The sequence below is a fragment of the Anolis sagrei genome, chromosome 4 (assembly GCF_037176765.1).
Source record: "Anolis sagrei isolate rAnoSag1 chromosome 4, rAnoSag1.mat, whole genome shotgun sequence".
In the NCBI taxonomy this organism is placed as follows: Eukaryota; Metazoa; Chordata; class Lepidosauria; order Squamata; family Dactyloidae; genus Anolis; species Anolis sagrei.
Genome location: NC_090024.1, coordinates 222,522,216 through 222,549,623, shown reverse-complemented (window position 1 = coordinate 222,549,623; position 27,408 = coordinate 222,522,216). Strand labels below are relative to the sequence as shown.

The 27,408-nt window shown below is 38.8% G+C and overlaps 2 protein-coding genes across 6 annotated transcripts in view; one reads left to right on the top strand and one right to left on the bottom strand.

Moving 5' to 3' along the window:
- The window catches only part of RIPOR3 (RIPOR family member 3), a 125,270-nt gene extending 111,878 nt beyond the window's left edge, over positions 1–13,392 (top strand). For 3 of the 4 annotated variants that reach the window (XM_067468191.1, XM_060772118.2, XM_067468190.1), the window contains 6 exons: positions 984–1,145; positions 3,094–3,252; positions 6,996–7,198; positions 9,185–9,268; positions 10,488–10,578; positions 11,714–13,392. In XM_067468191.1, coding sequence (XP_067324292.1) covers positions 984–1,145; positions 3,094–3,252; positions 6,996–7,198; positions 9,185–9,268; positions 10,488–10,578; positions 11,714–11,814 — 800 coding nt within the window. In that variant the 3' untranslated portion in view covers positions 11,815–13,392. The remainder of the gene's footprint in view (positions 1–983; positions 1,146–3,093; positions 3,253–6,995; positions 7,199–9,184; positions 9,269–10,487; positions 10,579–11,713) is intronic. The other variant, XR_010909926.1, reaches the window with a different exon arrangement.
- Positions 13,393–15,235: 1,843 nt separating this feature from the next.
- Positions 15,236–27,408, bottom strand: part of PTPN1 (protein tyrosine phosphatase non-receptor type 1) — a 112,219-nt gene continuing 100,046 nt past the window's right edge. Inside the window, exons 7-9 of one of the 2 annotated variants that reach the window (XM_060772120.2) lie at positions 25,952–26,113; positions 25,174–25,400; positions 15,236–20,219 (exon numbers count right to left, since the gene is read on the bottom strand). In XM_060772120.2, the coding sequence (XP_060628103.2) occupies positions 20,030–20,219; positions 25,174–25,400; positions 25,952–26,113 (579 nt within the window). In that variant the 3' untranslated portion in view covers positions 15,236–20,029. The remainder of the gene's footprint in view (positions 20,220–25,173; positions 25,401–25,951; positions 26,114–27,408) is intronic. The other variant, XM_060772121.2, reaches the window with a different exon arrangement.

Genomic DNA, 27,408 nt, shown 5'->3' with positions numbered 1-27,408 from the left:
AGTACTCAGAAACTTCTATAAAGAAGTACCACATACTAGATTTTTCATTGGTGGCTGAGATAGTGACATTTTTGTTTCCTGATGGTTCGATATACAAGAACGTTTTATGCACACAATTGTTTACAATATTATGTATAAAATGACCTTCAGACTATGTTTTTATGATTTATATGAAGCATAAATGAATTTAATGTTTAGAATTGGGTCCCATTTCCAAGATACCCTGTTACATTTATGCAAGTACTAAAAAAGAAAAATAAAAATAAAACTAAATACTTGTGCTCCCAAACATTTTGGGTAAGGGATACTCAGCCTGTATCACACCCCTTTAGTTGTTCAATGTGATTATATTCCTCCTCCATTCTCTTGAATCCTCTGCTTTCTCAATTGGTTCAGTCAAAGCTTCAGAGAGGTAATAGAAAAGAGAGTCTAGACTTACGTCTGCCTTCTTGTGAAGCTGCCTCAAATTATTATAGATATAATAAAGAGGATGTGATTAATTTTTGTAACCTGCCTTGGGTACCACTTCTGGGGGGAGATTGTATGTAAAGGAATTATGTTAGAGGAAGGATCATAAGATCTACAAACTGAAAGCTAACACCTATGAGAAAAGAAAACAAATTGTTCCAGTAGCAGCACTATTTAGGATAGTCACCATAGTTAAACCCATTATTGCAGGTTTCATCCTGTGCTATCACATGTTATTTGACTTCTCTCATATCTAAAACCAGCAAGAAGGTGGAAATTGATCCCAGGAAATGAGTCGCCTAAGGGCTGAGAAGAGCGGTATATAAATAAAGAAAATAAATAAATAAATTTTCTGGGAAGAGCAACATCTTAATGACATGGCTTGCTAATGTACACAATCATCTTGTGTATAGGTGTGTGCATTTCAGTATATATCAATTTGTATTGATTCATTTCAGGCACACTGATGTCACTTTCCAACTCCTTTGCCGACACTGTTAATTTTCCTTTTGCAGTTATTCAAAAAGCTAAAAAGCAGAAGCGCTGCCTGAAGATCTGGAGCGAATGTACTGAACAGGGAAGCATTTTGTTCTGCCCAGTGGAAAGATTTCGGAACCCCTTGAAATATATATTGATGTTCAAAACAAAAGAGAAATATCAAAGACATCTAGAAAAAGGTACTTATCTGTTCTGAGCAGATGGCACAAGATCACAGTGATTTTGAGTGCTTTGGACTCAATTTTAAACTTGTCAAAGAAATAATTTGTTTTGCAAACCTGGGGAGCTGTTGTAATCCATTCATTTCCAGAATACAATAGAGTCTCGCTTATCCAGCCTTTGCTTATCCAACTTTCTGTATTATCCAATGCAGTCAGGCTCCCGCCCAGATCCACAGTGAGGAAAGTGGAGTGTATTACCTGTGGAATAATGTCCAGGGTGGGAGCAATAAAGAACCCTTGACTGTTTCGGTGCTACATTCATAAATACAGTAATTACTACATAATGTTACCATATATTTAACTGCTTTTTCTGTTGATTTGTTGTAAAACATGATGTTTTGGTGCACAATTTGTAAAATCATAATGTAATTTGAAGTTTAGTAGGCTTTTCTTAATCTCTACTTATTATACAACATTTTTGCTTATCCAACATTCTGCCGGCCTGTTTATGTTGGATAAGTGAGACTCTACTATAGTTAGAGGTTATAACTACAGGTTCGTCTGTACTGAAGGAAAAATGTTCCTTTACTCTGGTTTACCTTAAAATCCAAATTCCAGATGTTTGGCTGGTCTTCCAGGGAGCATCTCTTTGCTGTGTTGGGAGAACTTTTTTTTTTGAAATAATGTTTATTAATAAGGTTATTTATACATTGTCATAAAAAGAGGGGAAAGAGGGTAAGAGAAAGGAATTATTGTTAAGAACTGGGGCTGTTATCTACTAAAAGATAAGAAAAATAAAAAGAAACAACAAATAAAAAAGGGAAAAAACAACCCTAAAAAACTATAAAAAGGGAAATATAGAGTGAAACAAAATAGGTAAGGTTGGGGGTATTGGTTGACTTCCAGTCTTTTTCATTGTGGTTAAATATTATTTGTTCTGTTTCTTTTTCCATTTCTGCTAACCCTCTTCTTCAGTCTTCCAGATAGGAACAGTTCTTTTCCCTTTTCATCTCTTAAGCTATAGTATCATTTTCATCTATTCTTTTTTTCAAATAGTTTTAAAATAATGCCCAGTCTGTCCCTTTTTTAGGACTATTGCTATAAGTTGCAAGTCGTTGAGTTAGTTTGTCCATATTCAATATTTCCACTATTTTCATGAGCCATTGATCAATTGATGATATTTCTTTTGTTCTCCGTGTTCGTGCATAGACTATTCTGACCATAGTTACAAGGTAGTTGAAGAGTGTATCTTTATTTCTGTCTAATTCTATGTCTGTAATGCTCAATAGAAAGTATTCTGGTTTCAGTTGGATTCTTATGTCAAGTATTTTCTCAATTCTTTTTTTGAATATCTTTCCAGTAATTCTTTGCTGATTTACAGGACCACCGCATATGATAGAAAGTACCTACTTCTGATTCACACTTCCAACATTCGTTCTGTATATTTTTGTAATATTTTGCCAATTTTTTGAGGAGTTATATACCACTGGTGCATAATTTTATACCAGTTCTTTTTCAGGTCATATGTATATATGTATTTTAATTTATAATTCCAGATTCTTTCCCAGTCCTCTATTTTAATTGTATGTCTGATATTAGCTCCCCATTTGACCATACATTCTTTTACTTGTTGTTTCTGTTGACCACTCAAGAAGTTTCTTATAATTTTTTTGTAATAGCTTTCTTTTGTATAAGCATCATTTTCTCCTAAAAGGAGGGAGGAGAACTTAATGGTAATCTCACTACAATGTGTCTGATGTGTATGGCATTAATGGTTGCTGCAACATCACTGCAGACCGAGAAATGCAGAGTGAAATTGTATGTTTTTCATCTGTGTAAATGAGCCCTAAATTACTGAAATTTAATGGAAAGTAACTCATGGAACTCAACTAACTTCCAAAAAATACGGGCCACAAGTACTTATGAGGAATGTCTCATTCCTAATTTGTTTTGCATTCTCTTTCAGTTCTGCAGATGTTCCTGGAACAGATAGTTGGAGGCAGCCTGTTCTTTCCTTCAGCAGACCTCCCAGCTGAATCGGTGACATTGTTTCAGTTTTACAGCTACCTGGAGAAACACCATGTGAACAACTTAGAAAAATATTTGACTAGGTTTGCTAAAGAAGGTAAATCAGTGGCTGAAAAGGGAAATATCAATTAAGATCTCATCTGGAGTACTTGCAATTTTAGAGCTGACATGGTGCAGTAGTTTGAGTGTTGGACAAAAGCTCCATGCGACCAGGGTTAAATTCCAAAACAGCCATGGAAATGCACTTGGTTACATTGGTCAACTCATTCTCTCTTTGCCTAAGTTAAATGTAATTGTAAATCCTATAGGATTATCATAAGTGATTTGAAGGCACACAATGACTGCAATAATGACAACTAAATTGCAGTTTTGGTGTCATAATTGTGAGTCTGCATTACTTGGGAAGCTGATCATCTCATCAGTCTTATCAAGAAGACAGGAGATTCATCTCATTGCTGTGTCTGGAAAATTTGGAGTGCTAGTGTATTTTTAAAATCTCTGGATGTGATGCAACTGTCAGATTTCAGGACTACATGCTGCATCCCAGGTGTTTCTGGCATGCAAGTTGCAGCAACTCTAGCCAGTATAGACAGTGCTGGAAGCCTAACAACATCTGGAAAGTCACTATATTTCCACCCCTACACTATGCCAATTAACGACAACTGCTGGAAGCAATAACAGACTATTGAGTTTAAGTTTTTTCCCCTCCAGGGGGACCTGATAATTCATTTTGGGGAAACAGGATAATTAGAAACAAAGGTTGAGGACAACTTCTAGTATTATTCCAGGTCTAGCTGCATCTTACGTCAACACTGGCAATGTGAAAATGCTCTCCACAGTTCCTGAGGGCAGCAGGTTAGTTAGGGGCCCTGGTCAGGTTGCATGGCACATACACTTGTTCCCCAGCTTCTGGCACAATCAGGATGCTGAGCCTGGTCCAGCAGGGGTCATTTTGTGTTGTGTGTTTTCAAGTCATTTCCTACTTCTTGTAACCTTAGGATGAGCATGGGCAAACTTCGGCCCTCCAGGTGTTTTGGACGTCAACTCCCCGAAATCGCAGCCAGCTTGCCAGCTGTTAGGAATTGTGGGAGTTGTAGTCCTAAACACCTGGAGGGCTGAAGTTTGCCCATGCCTGCCTTAAGATGGACCTATCATAGGATTTTCTTTGCCTTAACTTTCTTGGATGCTGAGAGAATGGACTTGCCTATGGTCATCCACTATGTTTTCATGGCTGAGTAGGTATTCAAATCCTGTAACTCATTGTCATTGTGTTCTGTCCAGTGGAGAGATGGTGTATTCCAGTATTAAAGCTACAAAATCATGCTGACTCTCTAGAGTTTATTGTACAGTCATAGAATCAGTGTTGTATAGGATTATAAAGAATCTAGTCCAACCACCTGCAACAACAACAAATGTTATTTGCTTCTTCCTATGAATCAAGGTGGGGAACGTCAACACATTAAAATGCCACAGAAAACATCAATTAAAAGCACATAATACAAGTTCAAAACATATAATCTTAATTAAAAGAAAATATAAGACAAATTCATATTAAACACAAACAATCTATACTTTAACATTCATAATTCAAAAAACATGTGGATAGGTTTACTGGAAGAAAATGGTTTTTAATTTTATTTTACATTCAAACAGCATATCCAGATGTTGAATCGCTTTTGGCATTCAGCAGTCTGGAGGCGGCGAAAGAAAAAGTCCTCAAAATGACAGTTGCTAACCTCCCTAGTACTGGCTGACTGTAGTAAACATTCCCTGGGGACCTGGGTGAAGAGGGTGAATTATGTGGGAGAGGGTGAATACATGGGAAATCTGGACCCTAAACATGTTATGTAGGAATACACAATTTAAGCACTGCCAAAAAGATGTCCATCTAACTTCTGTTTCAAGACCTCCAAAGACGGAGAATATACAATCTACCAGGGTAGTCCATACCACTTTAGAACACTCTTACAATCCTGAAGGTTTTCTGGCTTCTTAGGAAAATCCCTTTTCTTGTAATTTGAATTCACTTATTTATGTTCTACTTTCTCAAGCACCAGGAAACAATTTTGCTCCATTTTCTACGTGAAATACTTTTACATATTTAAATATAGCTATCATGTCACCTCTCAGTCATGTCCTTTCAGCTTGACATCTCACAGACATGGCTATCATACCACCTTTTCTATCAATGCCCAAATTTTGCAGTTTACACCATTTTAGGTAACGTTGCCGGGCCTGTAATCCCAGAAAAATAGTGCCAGGTATATAGGGCAATAGGGACGAATGGTCTTCTTCAGTTCAAGGCCACTTCAGATGTAAATTGTTTCAATATTTTAAATGTATTGGAGGAAGTAATAGGCTGCATGATAAAAACAAATTGAAACTGCATCTAGACAAGAGGCATCTACTGTTAAAGATCTAATCTCAGATTGGAGATGTGCACATACAGTTTTGAATACAATTCCACTCCCCTTGAAAGACTCTGTTCGCAGCTTGGGATGAGTCTCACCAAATGTTAGCTTAGATACATATGGAAGTCATGAGTTCTTATTATCAGCTTCAGCTAATCTGCTAGCTGTGACCCCTTTCTAGATGGTAGTGGCACTGGTAACCTTAAGGGTGGATTTCTGTAATGTGCTGTACATTGCGCTACCTCTGTACCAAGTTCAGAAGTTCCAATTAGTACAAGAAATGTCAGCTAGATTGGTTACTGGTACATCCAAATGTGAGCACACTTCACCTATTTTAAAATCACCCACTAGCTGCCAACCAGTTTCCAGGCAAAACACAAAGTGTTGGTTATTTCCCTTAAAGCCCACATGGCTGGGTCTAGTTTACCTACAGGATAGCCTCCAAACCAAACATTCAGGGTTTTTTGGGGGGATGTTTACTACAACCAGCCAGAACTTGACTGGCAACTGTCACCCAGAGGATCGTTTTCTCATCTGCTCCTAGACAGTGGAGTGACCTGTTGGACGTTATTCTACAGCAAAGCGAGCTGCCAGAATTTTAAAAACAACTGAAGATTGATCTCTTCTAGCAGGCCTACCCAGTCAATTTTAACTTTTGATTAATATTTTGTAGCTATGGTTGAGTTTTTGGTGTGTTTTAAACTTGCCTTTGCGTTTTTGATCTAGATGTATGTTTTTATATATTGCATTTTAACTCTGTTGTAACTTGCCTCAAACCTTGGGAAGCAGCAGGTAAAAAATGAAAATTGTTGTTGTTGTTGTTGAGTATTTTGCTATAACAGCGATGAAAATGATAGAAGTGGGACAAAACCTGAAACTACCATATGTACTTGTGTACAAGTCGACCTCATGTATATGTTGAGAACAGGTTTTGGTGCCAAAATTATGGACTTTGATGTCACTCATAGATAGGTTGAGGGTTGTTCTGGGCAGAGAAAGTGCCACTGCCACTACTGGAGGCCAGATGCCCCTGACACCCCTCCCCCCCCGTCATTTTCCTACAAAGGCATTCAAAAAGACTTTTCACTATTGGTTCCTTTTTAAAAAAATGTTAAAGTACAATATTATTTTAAAAACAAGACAAAAACAACCTTATCTGAGTGATGAAAGATGAGAGCTTAGTTCATCCCAGAAGAAATTACAAAGAAGGCATCGACCCCTGTAGTCATTTGGTATTATTGTGTGAGAAATTGCCTAAGGTCTTGCTTTTCATCACTTAGAGAAGGGGATTTTGATAAGAGTGACATTGATCTGTGTTTTGGGCATCAATTTTTTGACTAAATGCTCTGGACTTATACAGGAGTATATGCAGTAATTTTCGGAGGACAGAGGTTTCTCCAATAATGTGGCTAAATTGCTCCCCCTGCAGTCATATTAACAGAAGACCTGCAGCGTCCTGGAAGAGTGAAGAAAATAAAGAAGTTGAAAGGGAAACAACTAAATCAGCTCCAGCCCCTGCCTAAGACCTTACAACTTCTGGCAGCCCTGCAGCTTGATGAAAACCACCGAGTAGGCAAAGCAGCCTCCTTGTGTCTTTCTCGTGCGGTGGCCAACAGGAATTTCAGGGAAAAGGTATTTTATTTATTTAATTGGTATCTTGCTGTTCTCCCAGCATGGGACTCAAGATAGTTCCAATATGAATTAAAACACGATGCAATAGAGATTTGAATCCTGGTCTCCAATGTCATAGTTCATCATTGAAAGCATTACAGCATACTGGCTCCACCCAGTTGAAAGACCTAAATAAAGAAAAACATCCTTACTTGCTGGTGGAAAAATCGCAGAGACATGCTAGCTTTCCCTGCTATAATCTCCTTTTTCTTATTCACTGCATTCAGAGTATGCTCACTCTGGTAAGCTGCTGGAATGCTATGGTAGTGAACCATGTTGTTGTTGTTGTTCATTCGTTAAGTCGTCTCCGACTCTTCGTGACCTCATGGACCAGCCCACGCCAGAACTCCCTGTCGGCCGTTACCACCCCCGGCTCCCTCAAGGTCAGTCCAGTCACTTCAAGGATGCCATCCATCCATCTTGCCCTTGGTCGGCCCCTCTTCCTTTTGCCTTCCACTTTCCCCAGCATCATTGTCTTCTCTAGGCTTTCCTGTCTCCTCATGATGTGGCCAAAGTACTTCAACTTTGTCTCTAGTATCTTTCCCTCCAGTGAGCAGTCGGGCTTTATTTCCTGGAGGATGGACTGGCTGGATCTTCTCGCAGTCCAAGGCACTCTCAGAACTTTCCTCCAACACCACAGCTCAAAAGCATCGATCTTCCTTCACTCAGCCTTCCCCAAGGTCCAGCTCTCACATCCGTAGGTCACCACAGGGAATACCATGGCTTTGACTAGGCGGATCTTTGTTGCCAGTCTGATGTCTCTACTCTTTACTATTTTATCGAGATTGGACATTGCTCTCCTCCCAAGAAGTAAGCGTCTTCTGATTTCCTGGCCACAGTCTGCATCTGCAGTAATCTTTGCACCTAGAAATACAAAGTCTGTCATGGCCTCCACGGTTTCTCCCTCTATTTTCCAGTTGTCAATCATTCTTGTTGCCATAATCTTGGTTTTTTTGACGTTTAGCTGCAACCCGGCTTTTGCGCTTTCTTCTTTCACCTTGATGAGAAGGCTCCTCAGCTCCTCCTCGCTTTCGGCCATCAGAGTGGTGTCATCTGCATATCTGAGGTTGTTAATGTTTCTTCCAGCAATTTTCACCCCAGCTTTGCATTCATCCAGCCCCGCACATCGCATGATGTGTTCTGCATACAAGTTAAAAAGGTTGGGTGAGAGGATGCAGCCTTGCCGTACGCCTTTCCCAATCTTGAACCAGTCTGTTGAACCAGTGAACCATAGGGTTGCCATTAAGTTGGACACAACTTGAAGGCACTTGACAGAGAGATCTGAACTTGTGTCATCCTACTTCAAACCTAACATTAGTATATCAGTATAGCAAATACACTGATTTGTAACCATTGGTGGAAATCTGGCAGCATATGGATTTCCCTGGTTTTTTCGATAAAACCAGACAACAGGCCTATAACATTGTGGATATTTGGCAGTGTACTAAAGAGCTATGGGGCTGAGTGATGGTTGGCTTTGTGAAAATGAAATGCCAGTAGATGCCTGTCAAAATGGTACACTCATTGGCCTTACTGTAATTGCCATTGGCCTCTGCAAGCTACCAGCTCCTATAAACTCTTCAATACTTGTTCTTTGCAAGAGTTGCAGAGCAACTATTAGGGTTGGTTTTTTTTTCATGTTAAGAGCGACTTGAGAAACTGCAAGTTGCTTCTGGTGTGAGAGACTTAGCCATCTACAAGGACGTTGCCCAGGGGACGACCAGATGTTTTGTTGTTTTACCATCCTTGTGGGAGGCTTCTTTCATGTCCCCACATGGGGAGCTGGAGCTGACAGAGGGAGCACATTCGGGTTCTCCTGTCCAACTATTAGGGTAGAACCCTTTGAAGATTGCTGGATTACTGATGTCGAATATCCAAGTTTCAGCATTTTTGGAGTGTGTGTGTTAGTACTAATAGTACTATTCCATTTTCTGTTCTATTTTCCAGGCTCTTCTTTTTTACACAGACCTCTTAAACAACGAAGATGCAAAATTACAGCAAGCTGCATGTCTGGCCCTCAAAAACCTCAGAGTGAGTGTGATGATGGTGAATAATATGCTATCCATTTATTTCACAGGCAGCCAGCAGAGGGAGTGGGAGACATGGGAAAGCCACATCACCAATGAGACAAAATATGGGTTTTGCTCCTGTAGAAACACAGTGGCATGCGTACAGCTTCAGAGGAGAATGTATAGGTTGTCCCTGTTCTCCTTCTGCAACATCTTCCAACATCCGTATGATAGGCTAATTGGGGTTATGGCAGCATATACCACCAATAGGTTGCTGACCTGGAATCAAACTAGAAGTTACATCATACATATCCTATTATTGTAATTTACACAGCTGGGAAATCTGGATCAGGACTGTGCCGCAAGTGAATAGTCAACTTTTCACACTTCTAATTAATTTTCCATTTGTCCTAAATACAGCTTGGTAAAGATGACGATTATGGTGGTTACTACTCCTCAAATCTTAGTGGCCAAACTAACTATAACATTTTAAAGCTGTGGCCCTGGAATTAATACCAGAACAGTTTTTTATAAGGGAAGGGTATACCTATGTGGCACTGTCCTGATCCATTAGACTCTCAATTGGATTAAAATATAGAAAAGAGAATTGAATATATATATATTCTTAAGCATACATACAGTGTTATTTCCTTGGAATCCTTCATGCATTAGTAAGAGTTGCTCTGAACAGGAGCAGAAACCACCATGTAAATGGACGTGCCTTTAATGAAGTGTGAGATGTTCTTACTAGTCGATACTACTTTAAACATTATATTTTGAAGTCACTGAGGTACTTACCTTTTAGAATGTGTTAGGGCAATGTATAGCCTTTGAATACTAATAGGCAGTCGTATTTCATTATTTTGCAGTGTTGGTTGTGTGGCCACTGAGCTTAGTGTAGGTGTGTTTCAGGACAGTGAGGGAAACATTGAAAATGGGAAGGCATTAGACTTCTGTCTGCTGTTCATTTGCACAGTGCAATAGTAGCCAACACGTTTGGCAAGTGTGTCACATACAATTCTGAAGTACTTGGAAAAGTCACTTTTGGACTAAAATTCTTAGAGTCCATGGCCAAAAAAAGGTAACATTTCAAATCTTGTGTGTTACAGATATTTAAGATCAGTTTATTAAAATGTGTGAGCCTGAGATCTTTAAAACAGCTTGAAACAATCTTTAAGACTGGGGAAAGTTTGAAAGGCTTAAAATAACTGTTGCCCCCTTGTTTCTTTTAAAAAAAACAGGGTATTGAAAGTATAGACCAAATTGCCAGATTGTGTCTATCAGAAACAGAGGATGTGAGAAATGCTGCCAGAGAAACAACTCTTTCATTTGGTGAGTGGATTAGCAATTTTGTACTTGTAGATTTTGAGTGACAGCGAATGACAAGAATCATGCCTCAGTGAAACTAGCAGCGTTCATTCTGCTAGTTATGTGCTGAGACACAAAACTACTTTCTCCAAAGAACTGGACTTTCTCCTACATTTTGGATTTTACTTCAGGTCCAAACATTTAAAAGTAAGACCCAGCCCTAGGTTTTTTACACACAATGGAAGCAAATATTCATTTACAATTTGATCAATTAACCAAGGACACAGGTTCAGATTAAAAACTACAGTGACTAATGCTTGAATAGTCATGTGGGTGAATGTATTTGCAACTCTGTACTTGTTTCGTGTGCTATTGTTTCTAATAAACTTTGCCTTCATCCAAATATAAGCATTGTGTGTGGCAAGGAAGCTTATGACCCATTCAGTTGAAAAATTGGATATCTAGGAATAGTTTCTAGATCAGGTTTAGACTTACCACGCTCCCTAGCCTCCGGAGGGGTGGTGGACCCACTAGAATAGTCCGCTCCAGGAGACTTATGGATCCTAATAGATTCCTGATGGCTCTTGGGGATTTTCCCGCCTCCTTGGCAAGTGACTCTGTCGACGCTTTGGTCTCTTGCTGGGACAATGAGATGACCAGTTGGGAAGCTGCCTCCTGTCCAAGGGTAGCAAGTTTGCTAGAGGGACTTGATGAAGGGACACAACATTCCCTTGGGAAACCATGTGTTATATTTAACCCCCCCCCCTTTTTTTTTTTGGTAATCCGCACTTTCAAAATTGAGGTGCTCATTACAATTGATGGCATGGTAAACTTGAGTAAATATGGTATTTTCCACAGATGAAGACCTTCTTGTTCTGGTAGGAAAGTGTATGGCTCTCCAGAAGTTTTTGGCCTACATGTTCCATTAACTCTGGTCAGCATAGTTCATGCTGAGAGAAGAAGGAAAACATGCTAGTCCGACCATCTCTAGGGCTAAATTTATTCACCTCAGGAGAGAAATGTGTAGCCCTCAAGACCTTTGATTTAACCTCACCAGGTTCCTTAGCATTAACTATGTTGGTTAGGAGCTTATGGGAGGGACAATTTATTCAGCAAACACTGGCTATTTAACAAACAAAACTTTCCTTTTTCTGTGCAGGTGAAAAGGGAAGACTGGCCTTTGAAAAAATGGACAAAATCTGTTGTGAACTGAGGGACACCATGTACCTGGAAACTGAAATTGAGATTACAGTATTTTGAACAGTATTGTCAAGTGCGGCCAGCAGTTTGAGTTTACTTTTATTAGCATGTGAAGGTTCTACAGAGTGTTGAAGAAAGTATATATTATGTATTGAAAACAAACCCTTGGAATGGGTTTTTTCAAAGCATCAGCCCAGACAGAAAATAGTGCTTTAGCATTTTAACACAGCTGGCAAGTATAAAACTGCCTTGGTAACTCTGTTCTTACAACCAGAAACTATTCTTAACTTTTTTCAATATCTCTAATAATCAGTTTTGCAAATAACAACAACTAGATCCTATAATGTAGCTGGATTAAGAAGATCTCACACATTGAAGTTCCCTTTAGTTGATTTTTTTTTTTTTGCACAGAATAGATTGACACAGACTGGCAGAATATCATGCCATTCAAATGGGGTAAAAGCACCTAATGAATAAAGTCTGGAATGTCACTTCATTTAAAGAAGAGATAGTTATCTACAACTTCAGACCAATACAAATATACAGCCTTTCTCTTATACACAGAGGAAACAGAATACTTTTTGTATTTATTGATCTTGTGGATCAAGATTCTCTGAAATCATGATCAAGTTGTCAAAAGAAAGCTGATTATCTTGTTATGGAGTTAGAGACAACTAAAATTAATATCTTGGGTTTTTAAAGATATATTGATGCCCACAATTTAAATCTGCACAAATCTAACTTTTCATTCAGTGCAGTTTTCATTATGTAATTTACAAGAAACACCTACAATGTAGTCGTTCTAGGTGATTATCCTCTGCATGGAAGTCTAACATTTCCTCTATCCACCTGTCCCTTAACTGTTTAGTTTTCTTTCTGTACACAAAAAGCACTCAGAACAACTTTCCTCCCACAAAATACCCAACCAACCAAAGATTTGTAAGTGCACTTATTCTTGGGATAATAAAAGACCCTCAAAACCATTTGCCAGTTTTGCCCCCCTCTTTCCAAAATTGAAAGGAGGCACACCATTTTAATTTTTTTTTAAAGAAAATCAAGTTCTGGAATGCTGTGAGTTTTCCGGCCATGATCTAGAATCATTCTCTCCTGATGTTTTGTCCATATCTATTGCAGGCATCTTCAGAAGTTGTGAGGTCTGACCTCACAACCTCTGAGGATGTCTGCCATAGATGTGGGTGAAACGTCAGAAGAGAATGATTCTGGAACATGGCCATACAGCCCGGAAAACTCACAGCAACCCAGTGATTCCGGCCATGAAAGTCTTCAACAACACAAATCTAGGTCTTCTCATCTAAGTGCCTAATTCTGGTTTTAAGATTCTTTGTGTGATCTGTAACTACTATCTTGAACATATTTACATAAAACTATTACTGAACTCAGTAAGATCTATGTTTGAGTAAACAGTTTGAAATTCTGAATGAACAGGGTGGTTTTCCTCCAGCTGATAATGGGAAATATTCCAAGTGTGTGTTTGTGCAAGTTCCCGTCACTGTATCAGACCCTAACTTCTAATGTACATATTATGTATTGTACATCGTGTTTGTACTTTTCAGTATTTATTTCTGGGATTAGTTTACATTTTTAAAAAAATGTTTTATTAAAACATTTGAAATGACATTTCATTGTTTTCTCAATCATTTACACAAAATGCAAAAGCAGCAGGTCTAACTTTTGGGATGATTGATGCTTCAGGAGAAATCACTCAGATCTGAAAAAATACTGCATATACTTGTGTATGAATTGAGCATTTTAACCTAAAATTGATCTCAAAAACAGAAGTTGACCTATATGCGTGTCTAAGTGGAATCTCTTTTCAATGGCTCTGGAACTAGGTTTGAATGACACTCTTTACTGCAAAAATTGTAACTCAGCAGACCTTTGAGAATGGAGAAACAGGCCTTGTATATATGTATTTTTAAATTTTCTTTTATCTGCTTTCAACTCTTGCATGCTGTAGATTCTTATTTACATTTGTTTAAGATGCCTTGATTCCCAAATTGGGGAAAGACAAGGTGATAGTGTAACTCAAAGCAACTGAAGCATTCTGGTTTACCCTTTGAAAATTAATGTGCAAGTTTCTCAAGTGTGAACATAACAAGAAACGCTATAATGGTTTAAAAGCAGCAGTAAAAAGCCGCTAGTTGAAAGCATGGAATGCGAGTGGATCAATAGGTACTACCTCGGTGGGAAGGTAAAAGGGTGCCCCACATATTGGCAATAAGATCGGAGATGTCTACAGCCAGCAAGGCTCCTTCGGCATGGAAAATGGAACAAGAGCACTTCCCCATGGCCGGAAGTTGAGCACTGCCTTAAAATGCCGGCGATGGAAAGAAAGGGCCTTTACCTTATATGTGTATGTTTTGTTGCTGTTTGGTAAAAAGACATTGCCTTGTTGTTGTTGTTCCTTCGTTCAGTCATTTCTGACTCTTTGTGACCTCATGGACCAGCCCACGCCAGAGCTCCCTGTCAGCCGTCACCACCCCCAGCTCCTTCAAGGTCAATCCAGTCACTTTAAGGATACCATCCATCCAACTTGCCCATGGTCAGCCCCTCTTTCTTTTTCCTTCCATTTTCCCCAGCATAATTGTCTTCTCTAAGCTTTCCTTTCTTCTCATGATGTGCCCCAAGTACTTCATCTTTGCCTCTACTATCCTTCCCTCCAATGCGCATTCAGGCTTTATTTCCTGAAGTATGGACTAGTTGGATCTTCTCACTGTCCAAGGCACTCTCAGAACTTTCCTCCAACACCGCAGTTTAAAAGCATTTATCTTCCTTCGCTCAGCCTTCCCTAAGGTCCAGCTCTCACATCCGTAGGTGACTACGGGGAATACCATTTCTTTGACTATGCAGATCTTTGTTGTCTCCTCTTCACTATTTAATCGAGATTGGTCATTGCTCTCCTCCCAAGAAGTAAGCATCTCCTGATTTCCTGGCTGCAGTCTGCGTCTGCAGTAATCTTTGCACCTAGAAATACAAAGTATGTCACTCCCTTCTCGTTTTCTCCCTCTATTTCCCAGTTGTTAATCACAAACTTGGTTTTTTTGATGTTTAATTGCAACCCAGATTTTTGCCTTGCCTTATGTGTACTGTAATCTGCTCTGAGTCCCTCTGGGGAGATAAAGTGGAATATACGAGTGCATTGTTGTTGGCATTAGGTGTGGTGATGTATAAGCATGCAAGCCTGAGGTCTGCCCATATTATCACTTACATATGGTTCAGCATGCTACCCAAGTGGATGCAATTATTTAAAATTCAACAGCATGAGTCAGAGCTATGTCTTTGACTGCAGGGTTGTTTCAATATTAAAACCATATACCCAAACTCCTTTTCTACAACCTGGACAAGATGGAAGAACTATGACCTTTTCCTCCCTGCCACAATCCCAAGACATGTGGCTATAATAAGTCAACCATTGAACAGCTCAAGATATTTTTTTGAGGAAGTGGAGAAATATCAGACATGCTTCTTTACAAAAGAATTTTATTGTTGCAGCTAAAATGAGAACTGAAAATCTGTATGGGAAATTGAAAAACTGTACAGTTTTACTGAAACTGTGAGGTCATTGCAGCGCCTTACACAAAAGACAATATACCTGAAAATGTATTATACCAAAACATTTAGCTTGTGTCTTTTTTTTCTTAAGTTTTTTATTTTTTTTCTTCTTCTTTTTTTTTTTTTACAAAAGAGTTTTCTATGGCAATCTGTAAAAAAGAAAGACCTGATGAGTAAATATTTGCTTAAGGCATATAGCAGAGCAGCTCACTAACTTTCTAACAAGTTTAAACATGGATATTTTTTTGTCTTCATCCCTCCCCCCCCCACCTCAAGAATAGGTTAACCAGTACATCCACTTTTTAAAACGCTACTGTATATACACACCCAAAACTACTACATACATATACAGGACATCAAAATGCTTATAGTTCAGCATCATAAGCCTTATACACACCTCACTGGGCTTTACTAGGGCATCCTACTGAATGTTTTCACTACAGTATAAGTCATTCTTGAGTTCAAATAGGTAAAAGGCAAACAGTGACACTGGGTGGGCTATTGGGCACAGCAGCCAGAACTGATCTCTTCCCTGACCCCGTACCCTGCAGTTATAGCAACAAAGAACTTTAATTCTCTTTACGAAAGGGACGCAAGTATAGTACAATCACTGGCGGATTCGACAGAGACATTCTGAACTCTTCTACAGGCATACCTCATTTAACAAAGCCTCCGACAAAGAAGCCCCCTTTTTACAGAGTCTTTCTATGCTTCCCCAGCCCCATCTCCTTCTTTGTCCTCTGTCTAGCTGGAGGATGTTTTAAAGTAAGTATCAGCACTGGGAGGATAAAGGAGGATAGAAGAAACACAGACTTCCAGTGTTAAGATGCAGCACTGTGTCTGCAGTAAACAATGCGTCAAGGTTTGAGGGGGAAGGAATGGGATTTAGTTCTAGTTGATCCTACCTGTTTACAACAGGCAAGGAAATCAGCATCCATGGATAAAAAAACAGAAGAGCAGAAAGCACACAAGCCTGCCCCGCCAGCTACTCTCAGCATGTTAAAGAATCACTTTGGCCACTTCAGTGGAAATTGTAAGCATAGTGGAAGCTGGTGAAAGACAAAAGATATCCCTAGATGCATTTTGGAAGAAACCTTCAAGTCGTTTCCATAGGGTTTGAAATGCTTTTGCTTACTTCTACGTATAAGGCCAGCCTATGGCCATACCACCCTGAACACGCCTGATCTCGTCTGATCTCGGATGTATAAGGCCTACCTTGTCTTGGTATTTTCATTTTATACATACATGTTAGTTCTGGATTTCTTGAACTGTATTTTTTATGTGGTGAAGGAACCTATTCCCTATTCTTTCCATGTTGTTTCTACTTCGGGCATCCATTTCGTTTTCCTTTCTTTCTTTGTTAAAGAAGTAATGCCCAAGAACATATCTACTTCATTAACTGAGGTATACCTGTATTTCTCCTAGGAAGGATAAAATTCATTTATTACTTAGTTATTGTTAATTTTTTTTTTGAGAACTTCCCTTATTACTATTCTTATTTTTTAAATACCTTGTTCTCTACCAAACAAGGAAGTACAGACTTTAAATCTCACTTTGGTTCTGGTGGCCTTTTGCACAAAGCTGCTTCCTTGGAGTCACAAGAGGCAGCTCAATGGACCCAGGCACTCTTTTCTTCAATTTATTTGCTGCTGAAAGCTACTGTGTGCGCACAGGAGCGAGGTGTGAATATGGCTTTGTACACACTCTGGAATGTTTGTACTATACTTACTTGGCTGAAATGAGTGGTATACAACTGGATTACAAGGTGTATGTAGAAAACTGAATAAAAAGTCATGCCAAATATTAGGCAAGATACACGTTACCTGCTTCTGTTATAAAAAAGAGAAAGAGAGAGTGTGTCTGTGTGCACTGACACATAAACACACACACACACACAGAGCTACCAATCTATTGGCTGAATGAAGTCACTCCAGCAACATCCTTGGAACCACAGCCATTTAAATAATCAGATCATGCAAATATAATTTTGGGCACATTAGAAAGCAGAAATATAAAAATCCTTTTAAACTTTTCAAGCGCATGGATTTTGATCAGGACTCTTTTTTAAAGGAGACTTTGCACATGCATTTGAATAAAAATGGGAATACAAATGAGCTCTGAACAATATCCTACTGAATTACAATAGTGTGATGGGGACAAAGCAACCACTTACTGTATAGTAAAATACACAGATGAGCCATTATATATTATACCATTTTCTATACTCATACCAATATTGTTCATGTTTTTCAATATTACTATTAAATATTGACCACTTAACCACTCTTCTCCTTTCAAATTCTGATCTGAGCAACAACCTCACAGGTAACTTTTTCTTTCTTTTTGTAAGATTTCCCAAGCACTACCTGAGGATTTATTATTGTACTTTTAGAAAGCCCTTAATGCAAATGTAGCCTTTTATTATTATTTTCAATTCAATCTCTCATCTCTTCCTCTTTCCTAAAGACCCTTAATCAACACCGCACTGGTTCAAGGAAAAAAAGCCATAAAGTTTGTGAGGGTGGTAGAGAACAAAAATAAAGAAAGCGAAAAGTCTATTACTCTCATTTTTTTTTTAAAAAAAAGCAGATGGTACTTAAGTGCTACATAAGGGGAATTCAAGAATTTGCAAAACAGTCATCAGTTGCACTGTACTCATACTTTTACTTTGAAAAAGTTACAACTTTAGTGAATACATTTGTCCTGTTCTTTGCACCATGCTCATAACATGAGGGGTCTGAAAAATTCAGTTTACTACCTTAGTCATGTCAACACTTAACTAAAACTAATACAAAACACCGGATTGGCCATTTTTTAAAATCCTGCTCTTAGAAGATATGTTCAGTTATACCTGGCTATTCCAAGGTCATATATTTATTATACAATCCTATGCATATCTAATGCAGAAGTAAACCTCAATGAGTCCAATGGAGCTTAATTTTAAGTCTGGGATTGCAGCCTAACATCTAGAAACTGAACAGCAATATTTTAAGACAAGTTTAAAATCTTTATTCTTTTTTTTTTAACAGCCAACTCCGTCCTTCCTAGGGATCACCAACATAGTTGTTTGTCTCTTGCAAAAGATTAGGTGATCTGACGTGCCAGGCCTATTGGAATTTCCTTTCAAAGAAAGCTGCTCTCTCACCAGCTCCGTGATGCAATGGGTTAAACCCTTTTGTCTGCAGGATTGAAGACCGACAGGTCGGAGGTTCAAATCCGGGGGAGAGCGCAATGAGCTCCCTCTCTCAGCTCCAGCTCCCCATGCGGGGACATGAGAGAAGCCTCCCACAAGGATGGTAAAACATCAAAGCATCCGGGCGTCCCCTAGGCAACATCCTTGCAGACGGCCAATTCTCTCACACCAGAAGCGATTTGCAGTTTCTCAAGTTGCTCCTGACACACACACACACACACACACACACACACACACACACAAACAATCCAAAAAACTAGCTACTTGAGATTTATAAAGAACTATTCCCAAGGCCCTGTGTAATAAGGAGTTAAATTATCCTCACTGTAATCATTATTATTTCCAAACTGCTTCTGTTTTGAAAACAAGCCCCAGTCTTCACAGACATGGCAAGTCTGGAAAGAAACTGATTTAACATTCCAAATGATGAACCTTAGAAACCGGTCCTTTTCTCAAGCGAGCATCTAAAGCGATTTGTAAACGCTGGTGGACAAATGTCGATTGCATTTCTGTTCTTCTCATTCCAAAGAACAGCAAATTATTTTGGAAAGGAGATGGTGTATGGCAATAGGCATGCAAACACAAACAGAGTGCAACAGAAGACCTGAAATAGGTGGTGGGTGAGCGAGCTGGGAAGCAATACAGTTCATTTCAACTAAATAAAAGGAAAAAAATGGTTGACCTGTTGGGATGCCCTGAGCGATAGCAGGTACCCATTGTAACAAACATGTAATGAAAGCAAGAATACATCTGAAAAAGATAAAAATATATCCCATATTACTTGCACTACCAAAAATACTCATGTAAGCCAAGTTTTTGTTTGGGGGGGGGGGGGGGGAGATGCTACTATATAATCTCCATTCATTCATTGCTTCTCCCGAGCAATTGCCAATTTGAGTAACAGAGGTTATACAGAAGTGGTTCTTTAGAGACTGAGCCCTCAGTCTGTAAAAGGCATGCAGTAAAGAGTCTCCCTTTCCAAAAGGAGCTGTACATTCTTTTCTATTGGAGTAACGTGGGGGTGTATAGTGGTGTTTGAAGGAACCCAATCATATATTCTCTTACACACTGTTGGAGAATACAAGCAATTTTCACTTGTGCCTAATTATGGTTTTTTTTTTTTTTACTGAAAAACAACCAAAAGAACAGAAACTGGCTTTAAAAGACTAAAAAACAACAATGTGTTGTAAACTCTTATTATTCCATTTAAAAATAAGGAAAAATAATGAAAGTAACACAAGACTTATTTGGCATATTCTCTGCTTACTCCTGAATATCTTAAGGCCCTGAGATTAGAATATTATGTTCTTGGGACCATAGGGCTGCAAAATTAAACCCTAGTGCATCAACTTTCTCTTTAAGCCCTAACCATAGTTCCAGCTTCTCAATTTTTAAGATACACTTCCACCGGGACAAGGCTCAGCTGCCCCTCCGCCTTTAGCTTTCTTTTTACCGAAACAAACACCGATGATGGTAACTGGTGTTTTGGTGCCATCCTTGGCATGTCCATCAATGAAAACATACCCTGTAACAGAGGTATGCCCCTGCTGTCAGGACGGTAAACATGCAGATGTTGACCAGAAATGGTTTCCAAGTTGGCATCATGTTTTCATCGTCCTCTTCTTCTGGCTTCATGATCTCTTCACTGTGCGGTGAATTGTCAACAGTTCTCTTCCTAAGCTCAGTGTCTTGATTAGTGCTGAAAAATAAGAAAAATAAATATATTTGAATTGGAGAATTTCTTGACACTTGAGCCACTTTAGCACATGCGTAACACAGATGGTAAGCTGGAAAGAGGCACAGTAGGAAGCCATGACTACACGCAAGAGGGTACTGTGGGCAGGATGGTCATACCTTGTAAACAACAAATAGCCATGTTTTCCAAATCCTAATGTACTTTTTATTATTGTGTCTGTAGCGAGGTGGTGCTAAATTTCACTCTAGTCAACGGACACATAATATATTATTCCAGTGGAACTCTATCCATTACAGCTGGTACCTGTGGGTGCCAGTCTGTCCACTGACATTTCCCTTGGCACCCATCATGATCTCCTGCTCCTCTATGTTTTAATCTCTCCAGTTTTTCAAGTATGGGTGGCTGCAGCTGTTCACCACTTCCTTTACTCCATATGCCTTCAGGCCCTAAGCGTGGCTGGAGGCATAGGAAATGAAGATGGCACTCACTGCTGGCCAGGAGCTTCACTATTGTTATTTAAAACAATAGAGGGAAAGAAGAAGCTTGTTCTCTAAAATTTTGGGAATAATAATAACAACAACATAATGCAACACAATTTTTGACCTGGCTTATGAATGTCCTTTCCTAATTGGTTCTATAAAATTTCCTAATTGGTGTCCATAAAAACATGGAAAAGATTTATTGTTTTGAAAGGTTTTAAATGGAAAATAATAACTACTTTCAAAGTAAGTACCACACAATTAAACAGGAAATAACACTTTCAAACCAGGAACACATTTTTTTCAAGTTTTGTTGCATAGTGTAATAATAATATATTTATTTATATGGTTAAAACAAGATAAAATAGAACATTATTAAAATACCTATTACAAATATACACAAATAAAATGCAGATTAAAATTACTGATAAAATGCAGGTTGAAATTCACAAGTTAACTTTGTCTGGATAGGCTTGCCAGAGGAGATAGGTCTCAAATTTCAACAGCTGATTGTGCTGTTGGAGCTCTTCTGGCAGGTCATTCCAGTCTTGGGGCTCGGAAGTCAGTGCTAGAAACAATTCATGGTGTGGATTCAGAGTTGGTACTAAGTCCAACTCTGGCTTCAAAATAAAAACATACTCTCCTAAAACAGCACAGGGTAAGTACAACCCACATATCTGCAGGGGATGCATTTATTTAACATGGAAAGAGGAGACCATGGATAATAGTGAACCCTATTGAAATTAATAGAGTTGCTGGAAATTATCACAGAGTTCCCCTGTAGACTCGGAGAGATATGCTCTGTAGGAATTTGCTAGATCCTCCAGGGTGACTCAGTGATGGAAGCATATCATAGAATTGCCTGGAGAATCTAGAAAATTCCTAAAGAGGATATATTTTGTCAGAAGTGAGTAGGCGAAGCTACAGGTAATGGCCCCCAGCTAGCCTGATGATTCAAATGGTGATGATGATAAAATGTTTTATGGTACGATTTTAGTACAGCATATTTTTAAAACTAATTGATATACTATTGCCATTTATGAAGACATCAGAGTTGAATGTGGAGAACTGTGGGGAAACATGGGGAGGTGAGAGCTTATATAGGGATGCATAGTTATCTGGGAATTGGGAATGGCATGGGGAGTAGACTATATGGTAGAAAAGGAGGAATGTCAGTATGTTTAGGATGAACAGGATGCATGACAACATACCTGCAAATCAATGCACAGTCTAAAAGATACAGGAAATGAGAGTTTAAAAAGGAGTGGGGAATTTTAAAACTTACTTACTTACTATAGCATCTGGCTTTTGTATCAAGGAGGATATTTCCGTGCCCTTTAAAACAGGGAGTTGTATAGCTCACCCTGTATGTTATTGAACTGCAACTCCCAACATTCTAACACATTGGTTATGCTTTCTAGGACTGATGGGACTTGCAGCCCACAAGCATAAGGAGCTGGAATGTTGCCCATTCCTGAACTAAAAGATTTTTAGGACTGATACAAGAGCAAGTGATTCACAACCATGTCAAACATAAATGCTGTATGTTATTGATATTGTTATTGTTTATTGCTTATTGTGCATTTTCTGTTTTTGAGTTTATTTTAACTGTTTTGTATTGACTATTTGTTACCGCCTTTGTTTATTGATGTGCTGTGGCCTCATGTAAGCCGCACCGAGTCCCTTGGGGAGATGGTAGCGGGGTACAAATAAAGTTTTATTATTATTAATATTATTTATTATTATTAAACATTCCTTGGGGTTTTAGCACTGCATGTATTTTCACGCATAGATTTAAAAATGTTTTTAAAAAGTAGTGTCTTGCTGGCTACAAGCTTCATATACAGTCACGAAGCAGCAGTGACCTCTAGTGTGCAGAGATGAACTTTGTTTCCCACACATGCTTTGCATAACTTGTTCTGCTTCTGCAGCTTTTAGTTTCAATTACTTGGAATGAAAGGTAACCAGCCCTTCCAAAAGAGAGATAAAATCTTATATTGATGTTAGCTTCCTCTCAAGGAGTGGGAAATCATTTCATCATCTCTGAACTTCCATGAAAGACATGGCCCACTTCTCGTTGAGTTGCAACAGGCTTTAAGAAACCAAGGGTGGGAATGTGAAATATGCTTAGTTCTGTAATTTTTTAAAAGAAACTTATTTCTTCTCAGAGAAGGACCACAGGACTACATCAGATTCATAGTTCCACCCTGACAAGGTTTTGGTTCCACAAAGAATATTTCAGTTCCACTGGGAAACTGACTTCTTTCATTTTCATCAAGTGTAAAGATCAAGTAAAACACTGAGCCTACAATCCTGCTATACTTCTGCACTGAACCTTTTACATGGTTACAGGCACAGGGGAAGACAGGCAAAGGTACTCTTGGAAAAAGAAGCCAGCTTGTTTGGAGCAGCCTATTCTCTAATGTCTGGATTTTGGATGGGTCCTTGGAGCTAGGGTGTTCTGGGAAAGCTACAGTAGAAGATTCCCTTTTTAAAAAGGGAACAGGAAAATCTGAAGAACATCTGATGAAACATGTGTGTGTACAAACACAAGGGACATAGCATACCTCAGAATGTTAAAAAGATTTTGATGTATTTTATTTTCTTTGGGGGGGGGGGTGTGTGTGTGAAATGTATGCACCCAATCCAATTCTTTCCATGTTATTATGCCTCTTGCACAAAAGCTACAGTTAAAGAAGTAATGCCCATGAGATATATCTGCACTTATATAGACCCTCTTTAAAACTATTCCACGACTGAGACACATGAAGCTTCTGAGCATCAACTACTGCTTTAGATTGAGTTGGGCAAAATGCAATCCACACATTGACTTTGGAACCCATAAATGGAGCCCTTGGGGTGCTGAAAAAGACCCCTCCAACCCCAAGTCCCAGATACTGTCTTTAAAATGGAAACTGGTTTTCAGGCACTTTTACACTCTCCTCTCAACTCTTTGAAGTCTTCCAAACTTCTTCAAAGCAGCAGAAAGAGAGAAAAATTAATTAATTAAATCCCGCTTTTTTCTACCCTAAGGAGGATTCAAGGTGGCTTACAAATGACACCTACACAGTGCCTCAAAACATACAATATTCACTTTAAAATGATTTAGATTAAAATTACTAACATAATAAACATGATTAAAATATATTCAAGGTTAATTGAATGTATTTCCAAAATTGGCCAAAAAGGTGGCCAGAAGTGACATGATGTTACTTTGGGAATGCTGAAACTCGCTTGTGTGCCTTGCCAGACAGGTGCTGGGAGGTAAAATTGCCTCCATCCACCATTGCTTGAGATTTTAAGGGGAACTCCTTCATCTTTCATGAGTTTTTAAGAGCAATATTCCAAAAACCATCTCGTTCTAGGGATACACCCAACACAAGGCACTGAATACAAAGGCTGCTCAGAAGAAACAACCTCCTTGTCCTGATGACAATGAAACATCTTTACCTACCCTCCCTTGTAACTACTGCAGCAACTTCATTTGTCACTACTAACAAGATCTCAACTTTTGAGTATGTATATTTAAACCGCAAGACACAGCAACACCTTACAACATCTGTGCAAACTGACTCGATTTCCAAGAATGGTGTGAGCATGTACTGATTTTCAAAACATTTTGAAAATATGTTCAATAAGACCTTCAGATTTGGGCAAGTGGTTTCTCCACTGTTGGTTCCATTTAAAACATTAGGGTTCAATAATATTCATAGTTTCACGTATCGGGAATGGTTCTGTTGCAGATATGGAGGCCATAGTGTATAAATTTATAATTTTTAGGAGGAGATAAATTAGAAAATGCTGTCATATAACATAGATTGCTCAATTTCCTATTCTTTTACTTAGATGGATTGCCTATAGTTTAGAGCCAACAATAATAATTAATTTGCCCTAAATTAACTCTTTATTTGAAGATAGCTCTCTTTCTGGATTTTTTTTTTTCATAGCAGAGAAGTCAAGAAAAATGCACACAATGGGGCCTATTTTTTTTTTACTTTTCTTCTCAGCCTTTACATTTTATTCTTTGGTTAGCAAAGTTTTAGGGTAGCATGAGGCAGCCAAGACTGACTTTGTGGTCCAAACTTCTCCTTCTCCCTGTTTTTGAAAAAAAAAATGGACTTCCCCCTCTTGACATGATCAGGAAAAGGTACTAACTGTTAATTAGATTACAGCTCTCCCTTCCTAATGCAGTTTGATGTCAAAACATACTTGCTTTTTAAAACCAGGACTGGTAACATAGTTTTTTTGCAGACCATGTGGCTCTAATATTTTTTTTAGTCCAGTTTTATGTGACATATGAAATAGCATACTATCCTTATACTATCCTTATTATGTTCTATGCTTTAGTAAAAATATTAGAAAAGAAAACAAAGGAACCAATTTTGTCAAAGAATGCTACACAACCAAGTCAAGCTGTTGGCTTCATGGTGGCAGAGTATCTGCTACCCATATCCCAAAACAATGCATGCCAATGTTACCTCTCCAGGTTGAGTTGCTCAGGGGGGCACATCTTGCCATCAGGGACCTTCTCCTCCAGCGTGCTGACTGCGCATATGATTTTGTCCTCGACCACTGGGAAAAACTCTATGTGGTCATGCACCCTTCCATTATTCATTTCTAAGGTTCGTTTGGGTGGCCTTGGTGGTGGCGGAGTATGTTCTGGCGGTGGGTCCAAGTCTTCATTGGAGAGCTCTTTCCATTGCTCCTTCAAAAGAACAGAAACTCATTAACTTTCACCAAGACAACAAACAGACTTTTCCTTATCACACACCCACTTTTGTTTGCTTTTTTGAATCAGGAATTTCCTGGACTATTCATAGGTTGACATTTAAGAGGAAGAATTACAAGAGTGTATTGTCCGTACTGTAAACTGTTTTGATAACTATAGAAAGGTATACATGTAGCAACCGTGTGCCACTTGGTAGGCATATCTTTCCTACTTATTCCTTCTTGCTAAATGACACAGAAAGAAGTGGGTAGACTAGCTAAGTACCAAGTCAGTGGTCAAATATCTTACTGGTTCAGGATACAATAGCAACATAACCTAGGGTAGCAAACCCAATGGTATCCTGGAACCTGGCTTATGCTGTTGTTTGCAGAAGTATAATAGGTGGCCCACCTATTTGTAGTGCGTTTTATCACCATTGGATCTCTTACACTTTTTGATTTTTCACAAAAATATAAGCCAATTCCCAAATGGCTTCTAAAATGTAAGACAATCTATGACGTATTTGGTATGGTGTCGGTAATACTCACCTGTACAGATGAGTCTCCCATAATAAATTTTGCTCCCTCTATAACAGCCAAGTAAGAGAAACGAAGTTGGTCTGCAGTCTGGATAAGCCCCATTCGGTATTTTCTCATTTCTAAAAGGACCTGCTTGATGTCGACAGAAGAAGGATCTTGCCTTTTGTCCATCTGAATAGAGAAAGAGGAAAGCCTGTGCTTTCATTTTGATTTATTTTGTGCATTGCCCAGCTCAAAAAAAATGCAGGGGATCTGACAGAATGACATCTCATAGAGTGTTTAAATGCAGTGGCCAGAACCCATTTAGCCACTTCAAAATGTGTAACCATTGTAGTTGGAGAGATTACACTGTGACTCCAGTCCCAAACACAGCTCCCTAATTCCACTTATCAGGAAACAACTCAATGGAGACCTGTTTCCCCATGCCACCCTCTTCTATGAGCAATCTCCTTGCACTGCAGCTACTGCTGCCCAGGAAGCAATATTCAAGGGAAGGGAGCAGAATTTGCCAAATAAATAATAATAATCACTCAAAAAGCAGTAATTATGAGAACTCAACATAAAGTAGAAATAACGTCGCCCCCGCCCCCCGCACACAAATAAACAATCATAAACTGCACTTAACAAACTTTCAAGCATCCACATGAGCAATAATACAATACAATTTACTACTTACAAAACATCTGGGAAATACTTTTACCATTGTAGCTGTCATCTAAAACCAACAAGATTTGGGTTGTTTGATCTCTAAGCAAAACGTATCACATTTATTTGCAATGTTAAATATTCCTGGGCACTCACTAGAGCTCATATCTATACAGGTATGTGCCCTCAAGTTCCCTGTCAATTTATGGTGACCCATAGGGCTTTCCCAATGTGGTTTTGCAAGTTCCTTCATCTGAAATATAACCTAAAGTATCTGGTATTAGTTAGCAGTCTTCCAGAAAATTACTAAATAAAGTACTAAGCAGGGTTGACCCTACTGAGCTTCCAAGATCAGACAGGATCTGGTGCCTTTGCATTTTAGTATGTCTCACAACATATTGCCTGAGCATAGCAAACTTTGCTAAATCCACAGTGCCAACATGTCGAACTTTTACTGCTAATCATATTTGATCATTGGGTTGGATTCGTGTGAGGATGGTATGCTCACATGTGGTGGGAATGCCCAAAGGCAAAAACCCTTTGAGAACAAATAACAAAAAAAAAAAATGGATAAATGATTTAAAACGCCACTTCAAGTAAATATGGAGCTGATGTTGATGGGAATACTAGAAAACAATAACATCAATGTAAAAAATATATCAAGATTTATTCAAAGCGATGATTCTTACAGAAAAGGAAGTAATAGCATGAGGTTGGAAAGATGAAAAAAATGGAATATGGTAAATCGGAACAATTACTTGTTTGATCAGGTCCAATCAGATATTATAGCAAGTGTAACCGTGAGGATAAAGAAGGAAGTT